This window comes from Indicator indicator, chromosome Z (genome assembly GCF_027791375.1).
Source record: "Indicator indicator isolate 239-I01 chromosome Z, UM_Iind_1.1, whole genome shotgun sequence".
Taxonomy (NCBI): Eukaryota; Metazoa; Chordata; class Aves; order Piciformes; family Indicatoridae; genus Indicator; species Indicator indicator.
Genome location: NC_072053.1, coordinates 8406328 through 8420822, shown reverse-complemented (window position 1 = coordinate 8420822; position 14495 = coordinate 8406328). Strand labels below are relative to the sequence as shown.

Genomic DNA, 14495 nt, shown 5'->3' with positions numbered 1-14495 from the left:
AGAGCCTGGGCTGCAGCAAGAGAAGTGTGGCCAGCAGGGCCAGGGAGGGGATTCTGCCCTTCTGCTCAGCTCTGCTGAGACCACACCTGGAGCACTGTGTCCAGTTCTGGAGCCTCTGTTCCAGGAAGGGTCTGGAGGTGCTGGAAGGTGTCCAGAGAAGGGCCACCAGGAGGAGCAGAGGACTGGAGCTGCTCTGCTCTGGAGACAGCCTGAGAGAGTTGGGGTTGTGCAGGCTGGAGAGGAGAAGGCTTGGAGGAGACCTTCTTGTGGCCTTCCAGGATCTGAAGGAGGCTCCAAGAAAGCTGGGGAGGGACTTTTGAGGGTGTCAAGGAGTGATAGGACTGGGGGGGATGGAGCAAAACTAGAAGTGGGGAGATTCAGATTGGATGTTATGAAGAAACTCTTTCCCATGAGGGTGGTGAGAGACTGGCAGAGGTTGCCCAGGGAGGTGGTGGAAGCCTCATCCCTGGAGGTGTTTGCAGCCAGGCTGGATGTGGCTGTGAGCAACCTGCTGTGGTGTGAGGTGTCCCTGCCCATGGCAGGGGGGTTGGAACTGGATGAGCCTTGAGGTCCCTTCCAACCCTGACAACTCTGTGATCCTATGGAAACAAAGCACCTGCAATGACAAGTGGATGGTGACTCAGTACTTAAACAATTCTACCATGTCCTGCTCTTCCCAGCTGCAGTACTGCTGGGAGGAAGATGATTCTGTGGTTTACTTTTCATGGATTAATGCCTCTTTTTCTTTTCAAAAACCGTGTTTTACATCCTTTCCTCTGCAACTCAGATGAAAGCAGCTTTCTCCATCATTTCCAGTCCAGCCACTTCTGACAAAAGAAGTGACTTCAATGGATTTCAGTCCCTGTACTTCTGACCACTCTCTGCAGAACAGAAAGCTTGCAGGTTTTGCAGTAGTCACAGTAGTCACATCTGTCCTGAGCAAGAAAGGAAACTGTCTGCTGCCTCCCCTGTGAAGCAGTCACTGGTTTCTACATCGACCAGTTCCACTGGCGTGAAATAATGGGGTGAACAAAAAAACCCTAAAAATCACAGAGGATGAAAAGACAGAAAAAAGGGTAAAGAAAATTCTTTTTAATTCACAAAGGCATGAAATTTGATTTCTTCTAATTTCAGATGAAGAGGTCCTACAGTGGGACTCTGCAAACATAGCATCTGCAGGCTTGTGAGGTTTAGACTGAATAAGAGGAAGAGGTTCTTCAGCATGAGGGTGGTGAGACCCTGGAGCAGGTTGCCCAGGGCAGCTGTGGATGCCTTCTCCCTGGGGGCCAGGTTGGATGAGGCGTTGAGCAGCTGAGTCTAGATGAGAAGTGTCCCTGGGCATAGGGGGGAGGGTAGAGGAGATGATTTCTGAGGTCCCTTCCCACCTGAGCCATTCTAGGATTCTTCCTTGCTTTCCCCTTTGGCTGTGAATACCACATGGGCTGCACAGCCTGTGAGAGGAGGGTCACGTGCACCAGCAGCCTTCCCAGCACAAACAGCAATTTTCAAACCAACATGAACTGGGGAAACACAAAAAAATAGCAGGAAAGCATCCCTGGAAGCATTTGAAAGCCATGTAGAGAACATGGTTTAGCAGTGGACTTGATAAGTGTTGGGTTAATCATAGAATCATAGAATCAGTCAGGGTTGGAAGGGACCTCAAGGCTCATCCAGTTCCAACCCCCCTGCAATGGCCAGGGACACCTCACACCAGATCAGGCTGGCCAGAGCCTCATCCAGCCTGGCTGCAAACACCTCCAGGGATGGGGCCTCAACCACCTCCCTGCACAACCCATTCCAGGCTCTCAGCACTCTCATGGGGAAGAACTTCTTCCTCACATCCAGCCTGAATCTCCCCACTTCCAGCTTTGTTCCATTCCCCCCAGTCCTGTCACTCCCTGGGAGCCTAAAAAGTCCCTCCCCAGCTTTCTTGGAGCCCCCTTCAGATCCTGGAAGGCCACCAGAAGGTCACCTCAGAGCCTTCTCTTCTCCAGACTGAACAGCCCCAACTCTCTCAGTCTGTCCTCATAGCAGAGCAGCTCCAGCCCTCTGCTCATCCTGGTGGCCCTTCTCTGGACACCTTCCAGCATGTCCAGATCCCTCTTGTAACAGAGGCTCCAGAACTGGATGCAGTACTCCAGGTGGGGTCTGACCAGAGCTGAGCAGAGAGGGAGAATCACCTCCCTTGACCTGCTGGCCACACTTCTCCTGATGCAGCCCAGGCTCTGCTTGGCTTTCTGGGCTGCAAGTGCACATTGACAGCTCCTGGTGAGCTTCTCCTCCCCCAGCACCCCCAAGTCCCTCTCCTCAGGGCTGCTCTCCAGCCAGTCCCTGCCCAGCCTGGATTTGTGCTTGGCATTGCCTCCACCCAGCTGCAGGACCTTGCCCTTGGTCTTGTTGAACCTCCTGAGGTTGGCTTGTGCCCAGCTCTCCAGCCTGTCCAGGTGCCTCTGCATGGATCCCTTCCCTCCAGCCTGTCCAGGACCCTCTGGATGGATCCCTTCCCTCCAGCCTGTCCAGGTGCCTCTGGATGGATCCCTTCCCTCCAGCCTGTCCAGGTGCCTCTGGATGGATCCCTTCCCTCCAGCCTGTCCAGGTGCCTCTGGATGGATCCCTTCCCTCCAGCCTGTCCAGGTGCCTCTGGATGGATCCCTTCCCTCCAGCCTGTCCAGGTGCCTCTGGATGGATCCCTTCCCTCCAGCCTGTCCAGGTCCCTCTGGATGGATCCCTTCCCTCCAGCCTGTCCAGGTCCCTCTGGATGGATCCCTTCCCTCCAGCTGTCTGCTGCACCACACAGCTTGGTGTCATCAGCAAACCTGCTGAGGGTGCACTCAATGCCTCTGTCCATGGCACCAACAAAGATGTGGAACATGCCTGGCCCCAGGACTGGTCCCTGAGGGACTCTGCTTGTCCCTGGCCTGCACTGGGACATGGAGCCATTGACAGCCACTCTTTGGGTGCAGCCATCCAGCCAGTTCTTTACCCATGTTGTGGATGCTTGGACTTGATGATGTTAGCAGCCCTTTACAGTCTAAAACAGTTCTCTGGTTCTGTAATTCATAATAACTTTTGACCTGATCAATCCTCTCTACAATTTTGTAATTAATTTTTCTCTTAAGGAGACATTGAGGGAAGTGAGAACATGACATGGTTTTTGGATATGACCATGGAGAGGATCCAAGAGGCAACTGGCATCAATACATAAAGGCACAGAAGTGGTATCAACTTCTCAGAATCATAGACTGGTCTGGGTTGGAAGAGATCTCTAGAGGTCATCCACTTCAACCCCCCTGCAGTCAAGCCCCATCAAGCCTGACCCTGAATGTCTCCAGGGATGGAGCCTCCACTGCCTCCCTAGGCAACCTGTTCTACCACCCTCATAGTAAAGAACTTCTTCCTAATGTCCAATCTAAATCTACCCTGCTCTAGTTTCAAACCATTCTCTCTTGTCCTAGTGCTACAAGTCCTTGTGCAAAGTCCTTCCCCAGCTCTCCTGTAGCCCCTTCAGGTACTGCAAGGCTGTTCTAAGGTCTCCCTGGAGCCTTCTCTTCTCCAGGCTGAACAGCCTGAGCTCCTCAGCCTACTTCTCTTCCCTGCCATGGGTGACCCATAACAGGAAAACAAAAGCCAACCAAGGCTGTATGGACTATGAAGTGTGCCTCCCTCTCACCCTGCATTCTTCAGTGCCACACTCTTCCCCAGCTACTAGTATTTTTATTTTAAATGAAATGAAATGGGAACATCTAACCAAAACTCCAGATGTTCTCACAGGTAATTAATACAATCACAGATCTTCATCATCACTCATCATCCCTGGAGTTGTTGAAAAGCTGTTTGGACATGAAACTTGAGGACACAGAATCACAGCACAGCTCATGTGGGAAGGGACCTCAGAGATCACCTCCTCCAACCTCCCCACCATGCCAAGGGACACCCCTCAAGGTGCTCAAAACCTTATCCAACCTGGCCCCCAGGGAGAAGGCATCCATAGCCTCCCTGGGCAGCGTATTGCAGAGTCTCACCACCCTCCTACTGAAGAACTTCTTCCTAAGCTCCAGTCTAACCCTGCTCTGCCTCAGTTTCAAACCATTCTCCCTTGTCCTGTCTCCAGACACCCTCAGGAAAAGTTCCTCTGCAGCCTCTCTGCAGGATCCCTTCAGGTACTGGAACAGCAATGTGCTCTTGTGAGAGATCCAATGGGATCCTGGGGTGCAGCAAGAAAGGTGTCCAGCAGGGCTAGGGAAGTTCTTCTGCCTCTCTACTCTGCCCTGCTCAGACCACCCCTGCAATCCTGTGTCCAGTTCTGGGCTCCCCAGTTCCAGAGAGACAGAGACCTGCTGGAGAGAGTCCAAGGTAGAGCCAGGAGGATGACTTGGGGACTTGAGCATCTCCCCTGTGAAGAGAGACTGAGAGCCCTGGGGCTGTTTAGTGTGGAGAAGAGAAGGCTGAGAGGGATCTGATCAATGTCTATCAATAGCTGAGGGGTGGGTGTCAAGGGGAGGGGGCCAGGCTCTGCTGGGTGGTGCACAGTGATAAGCCAAGGAACAATGGGTTCAAAGTTGAATAGAGAAGATTTCAGTTCAACATTGTGGCAGTTCAGGCTGGGTGTCCCTTGTTACTGACACATAAGCTTCACCTCCAGTGTCCCAAGTGTCCACCCAATCAGGTGGACACAGGAATCAGCATATTTCTACCCAGAAATCCTGCCCTCCATCAATCCATCTGCAAAGTCCTTCTCTGCCTCTTTCTTCCCTCTCTGCTCCCGTGGGAGATGCTCCCTATCAGGTAACGGTGGGGGAGTATCTCAGGCCTCTTCAGCCTGTCTAGGCCTAATGCCAGGAGGAGAAAGGAGTGGGGGGCAGCAGTCTCAGACCTGGCCAGCCTGAGACTAGCCTAGCAGTGGGAGGGGGAAGAAAGAGCCCTGGGGGGTTTGGGTATACCCTCAGGTGGGAGGAGGGAAAAATTGGGAAGCTTGTGGGAATTATGTAAGGGGCTCTGTATGCTTTAGGATGTTCTTTGCCACTATGCTTTGTAGTTTTCTGTAGCTTCACCAATTGCTTTTTCATTTAAACTTTCCATCACTCTCCAATCCGTTTGTATGAGGGTCATTCCTTTGTCCCTTTCGGGGCAAGAGAGGATCTGTCTGGCCCCAAACCAGGACAAACATGAGGAGAAACTTCTTGAGAGTGAGGGTGACAGAGCCCTGGAGCAGGCTGCCCAGGGGGTTGTGGAGTCTCCTTCTCTGGAGCCTTTCAAAGGCCACCTGGATGCATTCCTGTGCAGACTACCCTGAGTGATCCTGCTCTGGCAGGGGGCTGGACCTGACGAGCTCTGGAGCTCTCTTCCAGCCTCTGATATGCTGTGAGACTGGCAGGCAGCTCTGAGGTCTTCCCAGAGCCTTCTCCTCTCCAGGCTGCACCCCCCAGCTCCCTCAGCCTGTCCTCACAGCAGAGCTGCTCCAGCCCTTGGATCATCTTTGTGGCCTCCTCTGGCCTCTCTCCAGCAGCTCTGTGTCCTTCTTCTGCTGGGGACAGCAGAACTGAAGGCAGGATTGGAGGTGAGGTCTGAGCTGAGCAGAGTCCAGGGCAGAATCCCCTCTCCTGCCCTACTGCCCACACTGCTCTGGCTGCAGCCCAGCACACAGCTGCCTGCTGGGCTGCAGGAAGGCAGTGCTGGCTCCTGAGGTGTTGGAAGGGATCTCTGGAGATCACCCATTGCAACCTCCCCTCCAGAGCAGGTTCACATAGAGCAGGTTGCACAGGTGGGTTTTGAGTGTCTCCAGAGATGGAGACTCCACTGCCTCCCTGGGCAGTCTATTCCAGTGCTCAGTGGATAGGGTCTCTTCAGTCATGCTTGGCTTCCTCCTAACCATGCTTTGGAGACTTCTGGATGCAGCTCAGGTGTGGTTGTTTTGGGCTATGCCTTTAAAAATTTTCCACAGATCTTGAACACAAAATGTAAATAAATCACTACTGGGTGCAAAAAAGGAAGGTCACTGCCAGACCACTCTCCATCATCTTTGAGAGAGGTTCTCCTCCCCCTCTACTCTGCCCTGCTGAGGCCACATCTGGAATATTGTGTCCAGTTCTGGAACCCTCAGTTCAAGAAGGACCTCAGGGAACTGCTTGAGAGAGTCCAGCACAGAGATACAAAGATGCTGAAGGCAGTGGAACATCTTCCTCATGAGGAGAGCCTGAGGGAGCTGAGGGCTCTGTAGCTTGGAGAGGAGGAGCCTGAGAGGTGACCTCATTGCTGTTGCTAAAGCTGTGCAGGGGGAGTGCCCAGAGGCTGGAGCCAGGCTCTGCTGGGTGATGCCCAAGGACAGCACAAGGGGCAGTGGTGGGAGCTGAGGCAAAGGAAGTTCCATGGAAACAGAAGGAAGAATTTTTTCCCTGTGAGGGTGACAGATCCCTGGAACAGGCTGCCCAGGGGGGTTGTAGAGTCTCCCTCTGTGGAGATATTCAAGACCCTTCTGGATGTGTTCCTGTGTGATCTGCTCTGGGTGCTCCTGCTCTGGCAGAGGGGTTGGGCTGGGTGAGGTTTGGAGGTTCCTTCCAGCTCCTCACATTCTGTGATTCTTTTATGGTAAGTTCTAAACAATTCCATTGGAGAGAGAAGGGACTTAAACTAGTTGTACAAAAAAAAAATCTCTCTTCTCACTTCTTCAGGCTGGAAGATACTAACTTGCTTCTGCTTGACCTTGGCTGCATTGTTTTGGCTAGGTCTAATAAAATACTTCTCTGTCCTTTCTCTTGTCCCTTTTGTGTACAAGGAGGTAAGGCGGGGCAGGGAGGGAGAAGCTATTAGCTTCCCCTGCTGTTTGGCCTGGGGTGGTCCTTGTGCTGTTTATTAATTGTAAATATTGTGTATTTTGTACCTGTTGATTGCACTCCACTGTAGATTGCACTTTTGGTTGTAAATACAGCTTACATTTGCTTCCAGCTGAGCTGGTCTGGCAAATTTAATGTTTGGGGGGGAATTTTCCAACCCACCACAATGGGACACGACCTGCCACAGTGATCTTAGGCTGATGGTTGGACTCAGTGATCTTAGAGGTCTTTTTTTCCAATGCAAGTAATTCTATGATTCTTTTCAAACAGTCATGCAAGCCCCGAAAAAAAACAAACCAAACCGAAAACAAAACAAACCAGAACTAAACAAAACAAAACAAACTAAACCAAACCAAACCAAACCAAACAAATGAAACCAAACCAAAACAAAACAAACTAAAGCAAAACAAAACAAAAATAAACCAAAACTAAACCAAACCAAACCAAACTAAACCAAACCAAACTAAACCAAACTAAACCAAACCAAACCAAACCAAACTAAACCAAACTACACCAAAGCAAAACTAAACCAAACCAAACCAAAGTAGACCAAATGAAAACAAAACAAACTAAACCAAACGAAACCAAACGAAATGAAACCAAACCAAACCAAACTAAAACAAACTAAACCAAACCAAACCAAACCAAACAAAACCAAAACAAACTAAACTAAACCAAACTAAACCAAACCAAACCAAACCAAAACAAACAAAACCAAAACAAACTAAAACAAACCAAACCAAACTAAACCAAACCAAACCAAACCAAAACAAAACAAACCAAAACAAACTAAACCAAACCATACCAAACCAAAACTAAACCAAACCAAATGAAACCAAACCAAACTAAAACAAACTAAACCAAACCAAATCAAAACAAACTAAATCAAACTAAACCAAACCAAAACAAACCAATCCAAAATAAACCAAACCAAACCAAACTAAACCAAACCAAACTAAACTAAACCAAACCAAACCAAAACAAAACAAACCAATCCAAAAGTAAACCAAACCAAAAGAAAATGAAACAAAACAAAAACCCAACAGACAAAAGCCCACACAAAGAAGAAGAAAACATCTCAAACACAGGAAGTCTGGGGTCCCAGTAGGCATTACCTTGCTTTTGTACTTCTGATGTCCCAACCTGAACTTCACATAGGGGTCACTGAGTCCGTTGGCATCCATGGCTTTAAGCTCACGTCCTTCTATTAGGGTGACACTGACTATGCCTCTCCATAGGTGAGATTTCCTGTGCAGCTCTGACAGACGTAAGCTCTGGGTCTGAAACTTGAAGGGGAATCAAAGAAAAAAGAAACCAACAAAACCCAGACAGATTTAGTCAAAACCATCAGAAAAAGAAACTTCCTCCCCCCTGTGTTTTGATGCTCGATTTCACATCCACCATGAAGGTGAACCAACCACCTTAAGCCTCTCTGAAGTCATTCAGCAACTTGTGTGTGAGGTAAATTTGCAAATAATTATGTGGAGAGACACAAAAACCACACAGGAGATGCCATACAGTGATTCTGCAGGAGCAAGCAGAACTATTTAAGAGAATATTGAGGGTGGGGGGAAAAAAAGTGTTGGTTCTCCCTCCCCCCCACTTCACTTCTCTCTCTGCTGACAGAACTCACAAATGTTATGAAGCCTTGTACCAGCAGCACATGATTGAATGAACTTGAACAGACAGTAAAAAAAAGCAACGCTGAAAAAAGAGTGAGGAAAATGGAATTTATGTTAAATACAAACCCACTGTGAGAAGCATGGAGCAAGGGAAAAAAACAATGAAGTCCTGTGCACAGGTCAGTGATCCCAGCCTCTACAATGGGGATGGAAAATTCCCAGAAACAGCAGGAAAATGCAAGTTCAGCACCAGCACATCAGCTCTGCAGGGTGAAAACAAGGTGCTGCAGGGCCTCAGATCACAACTGTGCAGAAACTTGTGGACTGTCAGCTGCCTTCAGAGGTTAAAGCAAACTCCTCACAGCCCCACACAAACCAGAAGGTGTAAGAGGCTGAATCTTGTCTCTCTTGGTGTGGATCACCAAAGATAAAATCACCTTTGCTCCTCTCCCAGACAACAGCTGCCCAGGGAGGGATGGTGGAAAGCCCCTCTGGAACGTCCAACAGAAGGTAAGGTTGCTGCCTGCTGGGCAGCTCTGCCCACTGCTGGCACCCCTGGCAGCCACACAGGCACAGGGGGACTGGGGGGTGGGCCAGGGGCAGCTGCCTTCAACTGAATAATAGACACTGAGCCTTAGCAGCTCAGACAGAGAGAGAAAAACTGAGAAAGAAAAACCATCCCCATGAACAGCCAGCCTGGAAGCAGCCCAGGAACCCTCTCTCCTCCAACACCACCACAGCAGCAAAGCTGTGCCCTAGGTTTTGCCTGCTGTAAGAGGAAAAGAAGAACTCCTGGAGAAGGGAGAGGACATCTTTGCTGAAGACACCATGTGCTGGAGGCTGCTCAGAGAGGGACTTGACTTTGGGATCACAGGCCAACAAGGATGACATCTCCTTCAAGCCAAAGGGGCAGCATCTTTCCTCAGACCTAAATCACCTTGGGGCTGGGGTGGTGGTTAATGTAATTCCTTTCCTGCTCTCCTTATATATAGTTTTCCTCTCTCTCTCTCTCTCCTGTCCTGTCCACTTTATTCCATTAATAAACAGCCTGGCTTTTGATACTTGGCCTTGTCTGTGCCTTTAGTTTCACAACACAGGAATGTTCAAAGAGAACCAAGTCTCTCTCTGCCTCCAGACTGAGACAGATGGTCACAGTGAACTCCACCAGGGACCTCCACTGGGCACAAGAGAGCAGGGGAGGGATATAAAACCTGAGTGACTTGAGATCAGCTCCAACCTGCTGTGAGATGCAAGGGTACAAGGAACCACATGTCTCCATCTCTGGAGACATTCAACATCTGCTTGCATGTGTTCCTGTGGGACCTTCTCCAGGTGACCCCAACTTGGCAGGGGTTTGGATGATCTCCAGACGTCCTTTCCAACCCCTGCCATTCTGTGATTATATGACCTAAGGAAGGCACTCATGGGGCAAGCAAAGCACCTCAGGTGTATCTGAGGAGTAAGATGGCCAACAGCTCTCCCTACGAGTTTGCTTAAGGTTATCCTTCCTAAAATCAGAACTCTAGACAGCTACACCACATTTAAGGCCACCAGTTATTCTTTGCAGAACCTGAAATGCCTGCAAAGAAGTCTGCAGCTGTAAATACCCCACAGGTATGGAGACAGACTGAGAGAGTTGGGGTTGTGCAGCCTGGAGAAGAGAAAGCTCCCAGGAGACCTTCTTGTGGCCTTCCAGTGTGTGAGGGGGGCTCCAAGAAAGCTGGGGAGGGACTTTTGAGGGTGTCAGGGATCATAGCAGTGGGGGAAAAGGAGCAAAACTAGAAGTGGGGAGATTCAGATTGGATGTCAGGAAGAAGTTCTTCCCCATGAGGGTGGTGAGACACTGGCACACGTTGCCCAGGGAGGTGGTGGAAGCCTCATCCCTGGAGGTTTTTGCAGCCAGGCTGGATGTGGCTCTGAGCAACCTGCTGTAGTGTGAGGTGTCCCTGCCCATGGCAGGGGGGTTGGAACTGGATGAGCCTTGAGGTCCCTTCTAACTCTAACAATTCTATGATTCCATATGCAATGGCTTGATACCCAGAGGGACACAGGTGACCAGTGGTGTCCCTCAGGGGTCTGAAGTGGGACCAGTGCTGCTCATTATCTTCACCACTGATACAGATTGAGGGCACCCTCAGCAAGTTTGCAGATGATGCCAAGCTGAGTGCTGAGGCTGACAAGACTGAGGAACAGGATCCATCCAGAGGGACTTGGACAGGCTGAAGAAGTTGGCTCAGGAGAACCCCATGAGGATCAGTAAGTCCAAATGCAAGGTCCTGCAGCTGGGTCAGAGCAATTCTCATTGTGAATCCAGGCTGGGAGATGATGAGACTGAGAGCAACCCTGCAGAGAGCAACTTGTGGTGCTGGGAGGAGGAGCTGGAGAGGAGCCAGCAATGGGCACTGGCAGCACAGAAGGCCAAGGGCAGCCTGGGCTGCATCCAAAGCAGTGTGGGCAGAGCTGGAGAGAGAGGATCCTGCCCCTCTGCTCTGCTCTGGGGAGACCTCCCCTGCAGGGATGTGTTTAGCTGTGGGCACAGCAAGACAGGAGAGCCCTGGAGCTGATGGAGAGAGTCCAGAGGAGGCCACCAAGATGAGCAAAGCATGCAGAACCTCTGCTATGGAGCCAGGCTGGGAGAGGTGGAGCTGTTCAGCCTGGAGAAGAGAAGGCTCCAGGGAGATCTTAGAGCAGCCTTCCAGTACCTGAAGGGACCCCAGGAGAGCTGGGGAGGGACTTGGGACAAGGGCTGGGAGTGCCAGGATGAGGGAGAATGGCTTTGAGCTGGGAGAGGGGAGAGTGAGAGTGGAGAGGAGGAAGAAATTGTTGGCAGTGAGGGTGGGGAGAGACTGGCACAGGTTGCCCAGGGAGGCTGTGGCTGCCTCCTGCCTGAAGGTGTTCAGGACCAGTCTGGATGAGGCCTTGAGCAAGCTGTGCTGGGGGGAGTTGCGCCTGCCCATGGCAGGGGGCTGGAACTGGATGATCTTGAAGGTCCCTTCCAAGCACAAATTTTCTCTTGGCACAAACACTCCTCTGCTGGGGGGCACACTGCCAATGCTCCCCAATGCTTCTCTGCTAAAGAAGGGGATGATTTTTTTTTTCCTCATTCCAGTCTCTGAGACTGAAGAGTAAATAACCAAAACTGACTCTGAACATAAGGTGACGAGAGATACAGAAAGGAGAAGAGACAAAGCACATTTAGGAGGTATTTCACACTGGGATAGATCGGTGGCTAGTTGAGATTTGTTTTGGCAAAGGACACAGCAGTTACTGAGGCTTAGTTTGTGGTTTTCTTTTTTGAAGAGCTAAGTGGGAATCCAAATGATTCCTAAAATTTCATGGCAAGGATGGATTTGCATTTACAACTCTTTTAAAACCAAGCTTAAGCACAAACTGCATAGCTCTCCACTTCACTAGTCACAAATGAGGCAGTGAATCATTCAGAGAGGATTCTTGAGCTAAATTCCAGATTTTCAACAGCTCTTACAATAATTTGCTGCTTCAGAGCAGCTGCCACCACATAAAACACCCTGATTTTTTTTAATGACCAGTGAGGAGTTCCACCAATGGGGGTGATCTACAGGGGAAAAAAAAAAAGGCCATTTGAAGGGAGATGGTGAGGAAGACTAAAAACCCATGTGAAGTGAAGTTTCTTGTGCTTTTAGGGTGGAGTAGTTGAGTTGCCAGCAGTGAAAAGGAGCACAAGTTAGTGTAAGCTGCTGTCGTCTGTGTGGATTTGACCTTGGAATGCCCTCCTTGGCACAGTCAAACTACTTCAGGATAATCTGAACTAACTGGAATGTGGTCAAATGAAGTCACCTTGGACATGGACAGTCCAGCAGAGGTCTGGTTTGGTCAGCACTGAGCAAAGCTTCTGTTGCAGGGAGTAGGGTTAGTGACTTGGTTGGCCCAAAGAGTGGAGTCATGCAGGTAACAACCATTACATTGGAGCACTAAACATGATCTGGTTCTCCTCTGAAGTCTGAATCCTTCTCAGAGCTGTCCCTGAGCAGTGCTGGGGAGAGAAAGGCTTTACAACTGCTGTGCTTGGTGGCAGGAATCTTTGCTCCTTTTTGAGGGTAGCCAAAGTGTCAATATGGTTTATTAGAACAAAGGAATCAACATCTGTGGAATTAAACTTGATTCTTCCTCTGAGGAGTGGCTGAGGGAGCTGGGGGAGTTCTGCTTGGAGGAGAAGGGAGACCTCATTGCTCTCTAGAACTCCCTGAAAGGAGGTTGAAGCCAGGTGGGGCTTGGTCTCTTCTCCCTAGTAACAAGCAATAGAATAAGAGGAAATGGTTTCAAGCTGCTCCATGGGAGGGTTAGGTTGGACATGTGGAACAATTTCTTTCGCAGAAGGGTTGTCAAGGTCCAGCCCAGACTGCCCAGGAGAGTTGTGGAGCCCCATCCCTGGAGGGATTGGAAAGCTGTGCAGATGTGGAGCTGAGGGATGTGGTTCAGTGGTGACCTCTTCCACCCAAAACATTTCTGGGATTCTCTGATTCTGTGGGCAATGAAGGACTAAGCAACCACACACAGAGAGCAAACTGGCAGATGCCTCAGGAAAGCAGAGATCCCATACAGGAGTCAAGCAGAAACCCTGAGATCAAAGCATTGACCTGTTGGTGGAGAAAACCCATTTGGGTTGGAGCCAGACCTCTCATGCCCTTTCTGCAGCATTTTGACTGACAGAGAAGCTGCAGAGTCTGCCTCTCAACCTGCTGGAAGAAAACCAGCCAGCTGCTGGAAGGTAACTGGTGTGGGCTGGTTGTGGCTGCTTGTTTCTTGAGGAAGGGGATATGGATCCCAGCAGTGGTCAGCCCTGCCCTGGGCTGATGCCCAGCAGTGTGGGCAGCAGGGGCAGGGAGGGGATTCTGCCCCTCTGCTGTGCTCTGCTGAGACCTCCCCTGCAGTGCTGGGGCAGCTCTGGAGTGCTCAGCACAGACAGGGAGCTGCTGGAGCAGGGCCAGAGGAGGCCACAGCAATGCTGGCAGGGCTGGAAGCCCTCTGCTGGGAGGCCAGGCTGGCAGGGTTGGGGCTGTGCAGTCCCTGGGGCTCCAGGGACACCTTCTGGTGGCCTTGCAGTGCTTCAAGGGGACCAGCAGAAAGCTGTGGACAGACTTTTTCTCAGGGCCTGTTGTGACAGCACAAGGACTGGGGGGGGGGGGGGGGGGGGGGGGGGGGGGTGGGTTTTGAAACTAAAAGAGGGAGATTGAGAGTGGAGAGAAGGGAGAAATGTTTGATACTGAGGGTGGTAATATCTGGGGCATTTTCCTGTGTTTTTTGGCTAGAGGGGAGGAAATTCCAGTGAAATTCAAGGTATTCATACAAAGTGTAACATCCCCTGTCAGGAGTGATGCACCTAGACACAGTGGTGCCCCTTGGGGGATGAAATGCTACTGAGAGCCTGGCCCAGGCTGCCCAGAGAGGTGAGAGCTGCTCCATGCCTGGCACCACTGCAGGTCAGGTTCCTTGGGGCTCTGAGCAACCTGCTCCAGCTGCAGAGGTCTCTGCTGGCTGCAGGGCTTGGGCTGCAGGACCTTTGGAGCTCCCTTCCAGCCCAAGCCATTCCGTGATTCTGTGGCTCCATCATTCCTGTCTCCCTGGCTTTCCTGGCAGCACACAGATCCAGGGAGCAGCAGGAAGGTGAAATGTTGACTGCCTGCCTGGGAGAGGCAGAGTGCAGCTTGCTGGAGCTGAAGGACCTGAGACCTCAGCACAGGAATGGCATTGGCCATGTGGCCTTCCTTCTCCAGCTGAGGTTTGTCTTGCTGCTAGGTGAGGCTGAGCAGCATCTGAGCAGACATCCAAGCCCTGTGTCCTTTCCAGCCAGAGCCATCCCAAATGACAGCCACTGCCCTCAGCTCCAGTCTCCTGTGGCCTTTCTTGCAGGAAGTCAAATAACTGCATAAAAAGGTTGAGATTCCAGGGCAGCAGATGGAAAATGGGGAAATCAGATGGTCTCACAGCTTGGGGATCTTCCCTCATCAACCTCACTCCACAGTGTGAGGCAGGTGCAACATTTTAGGTACCCTCTTAGGTATCC

At 50.8% G+C, this 14495-nt stretch overlaps 1 protein-coding gene across 1 annotated transcript in view; it reads right to left on the bottom strand.

Moving 5' to 3' along the window:
- LOC128979871 (multiple C2 and transmembrane domain-containing protein 1-like) overlaps positions 1–14495 on the bottom strand; it is a 111311-nt gene that overhangs the window by 48129 nt on the left and 48687 nt on the right. The window contains exon 7 of the mRNA XM_054398289.1: positions 7946–8116. Within this exon, the coding sequence (XP_054254264.1) occupies positions 7946–8116 (171 nt within the window). The remainder of the gene's footprint in view (positions 1–7945; positions 8117–14495) is intronic.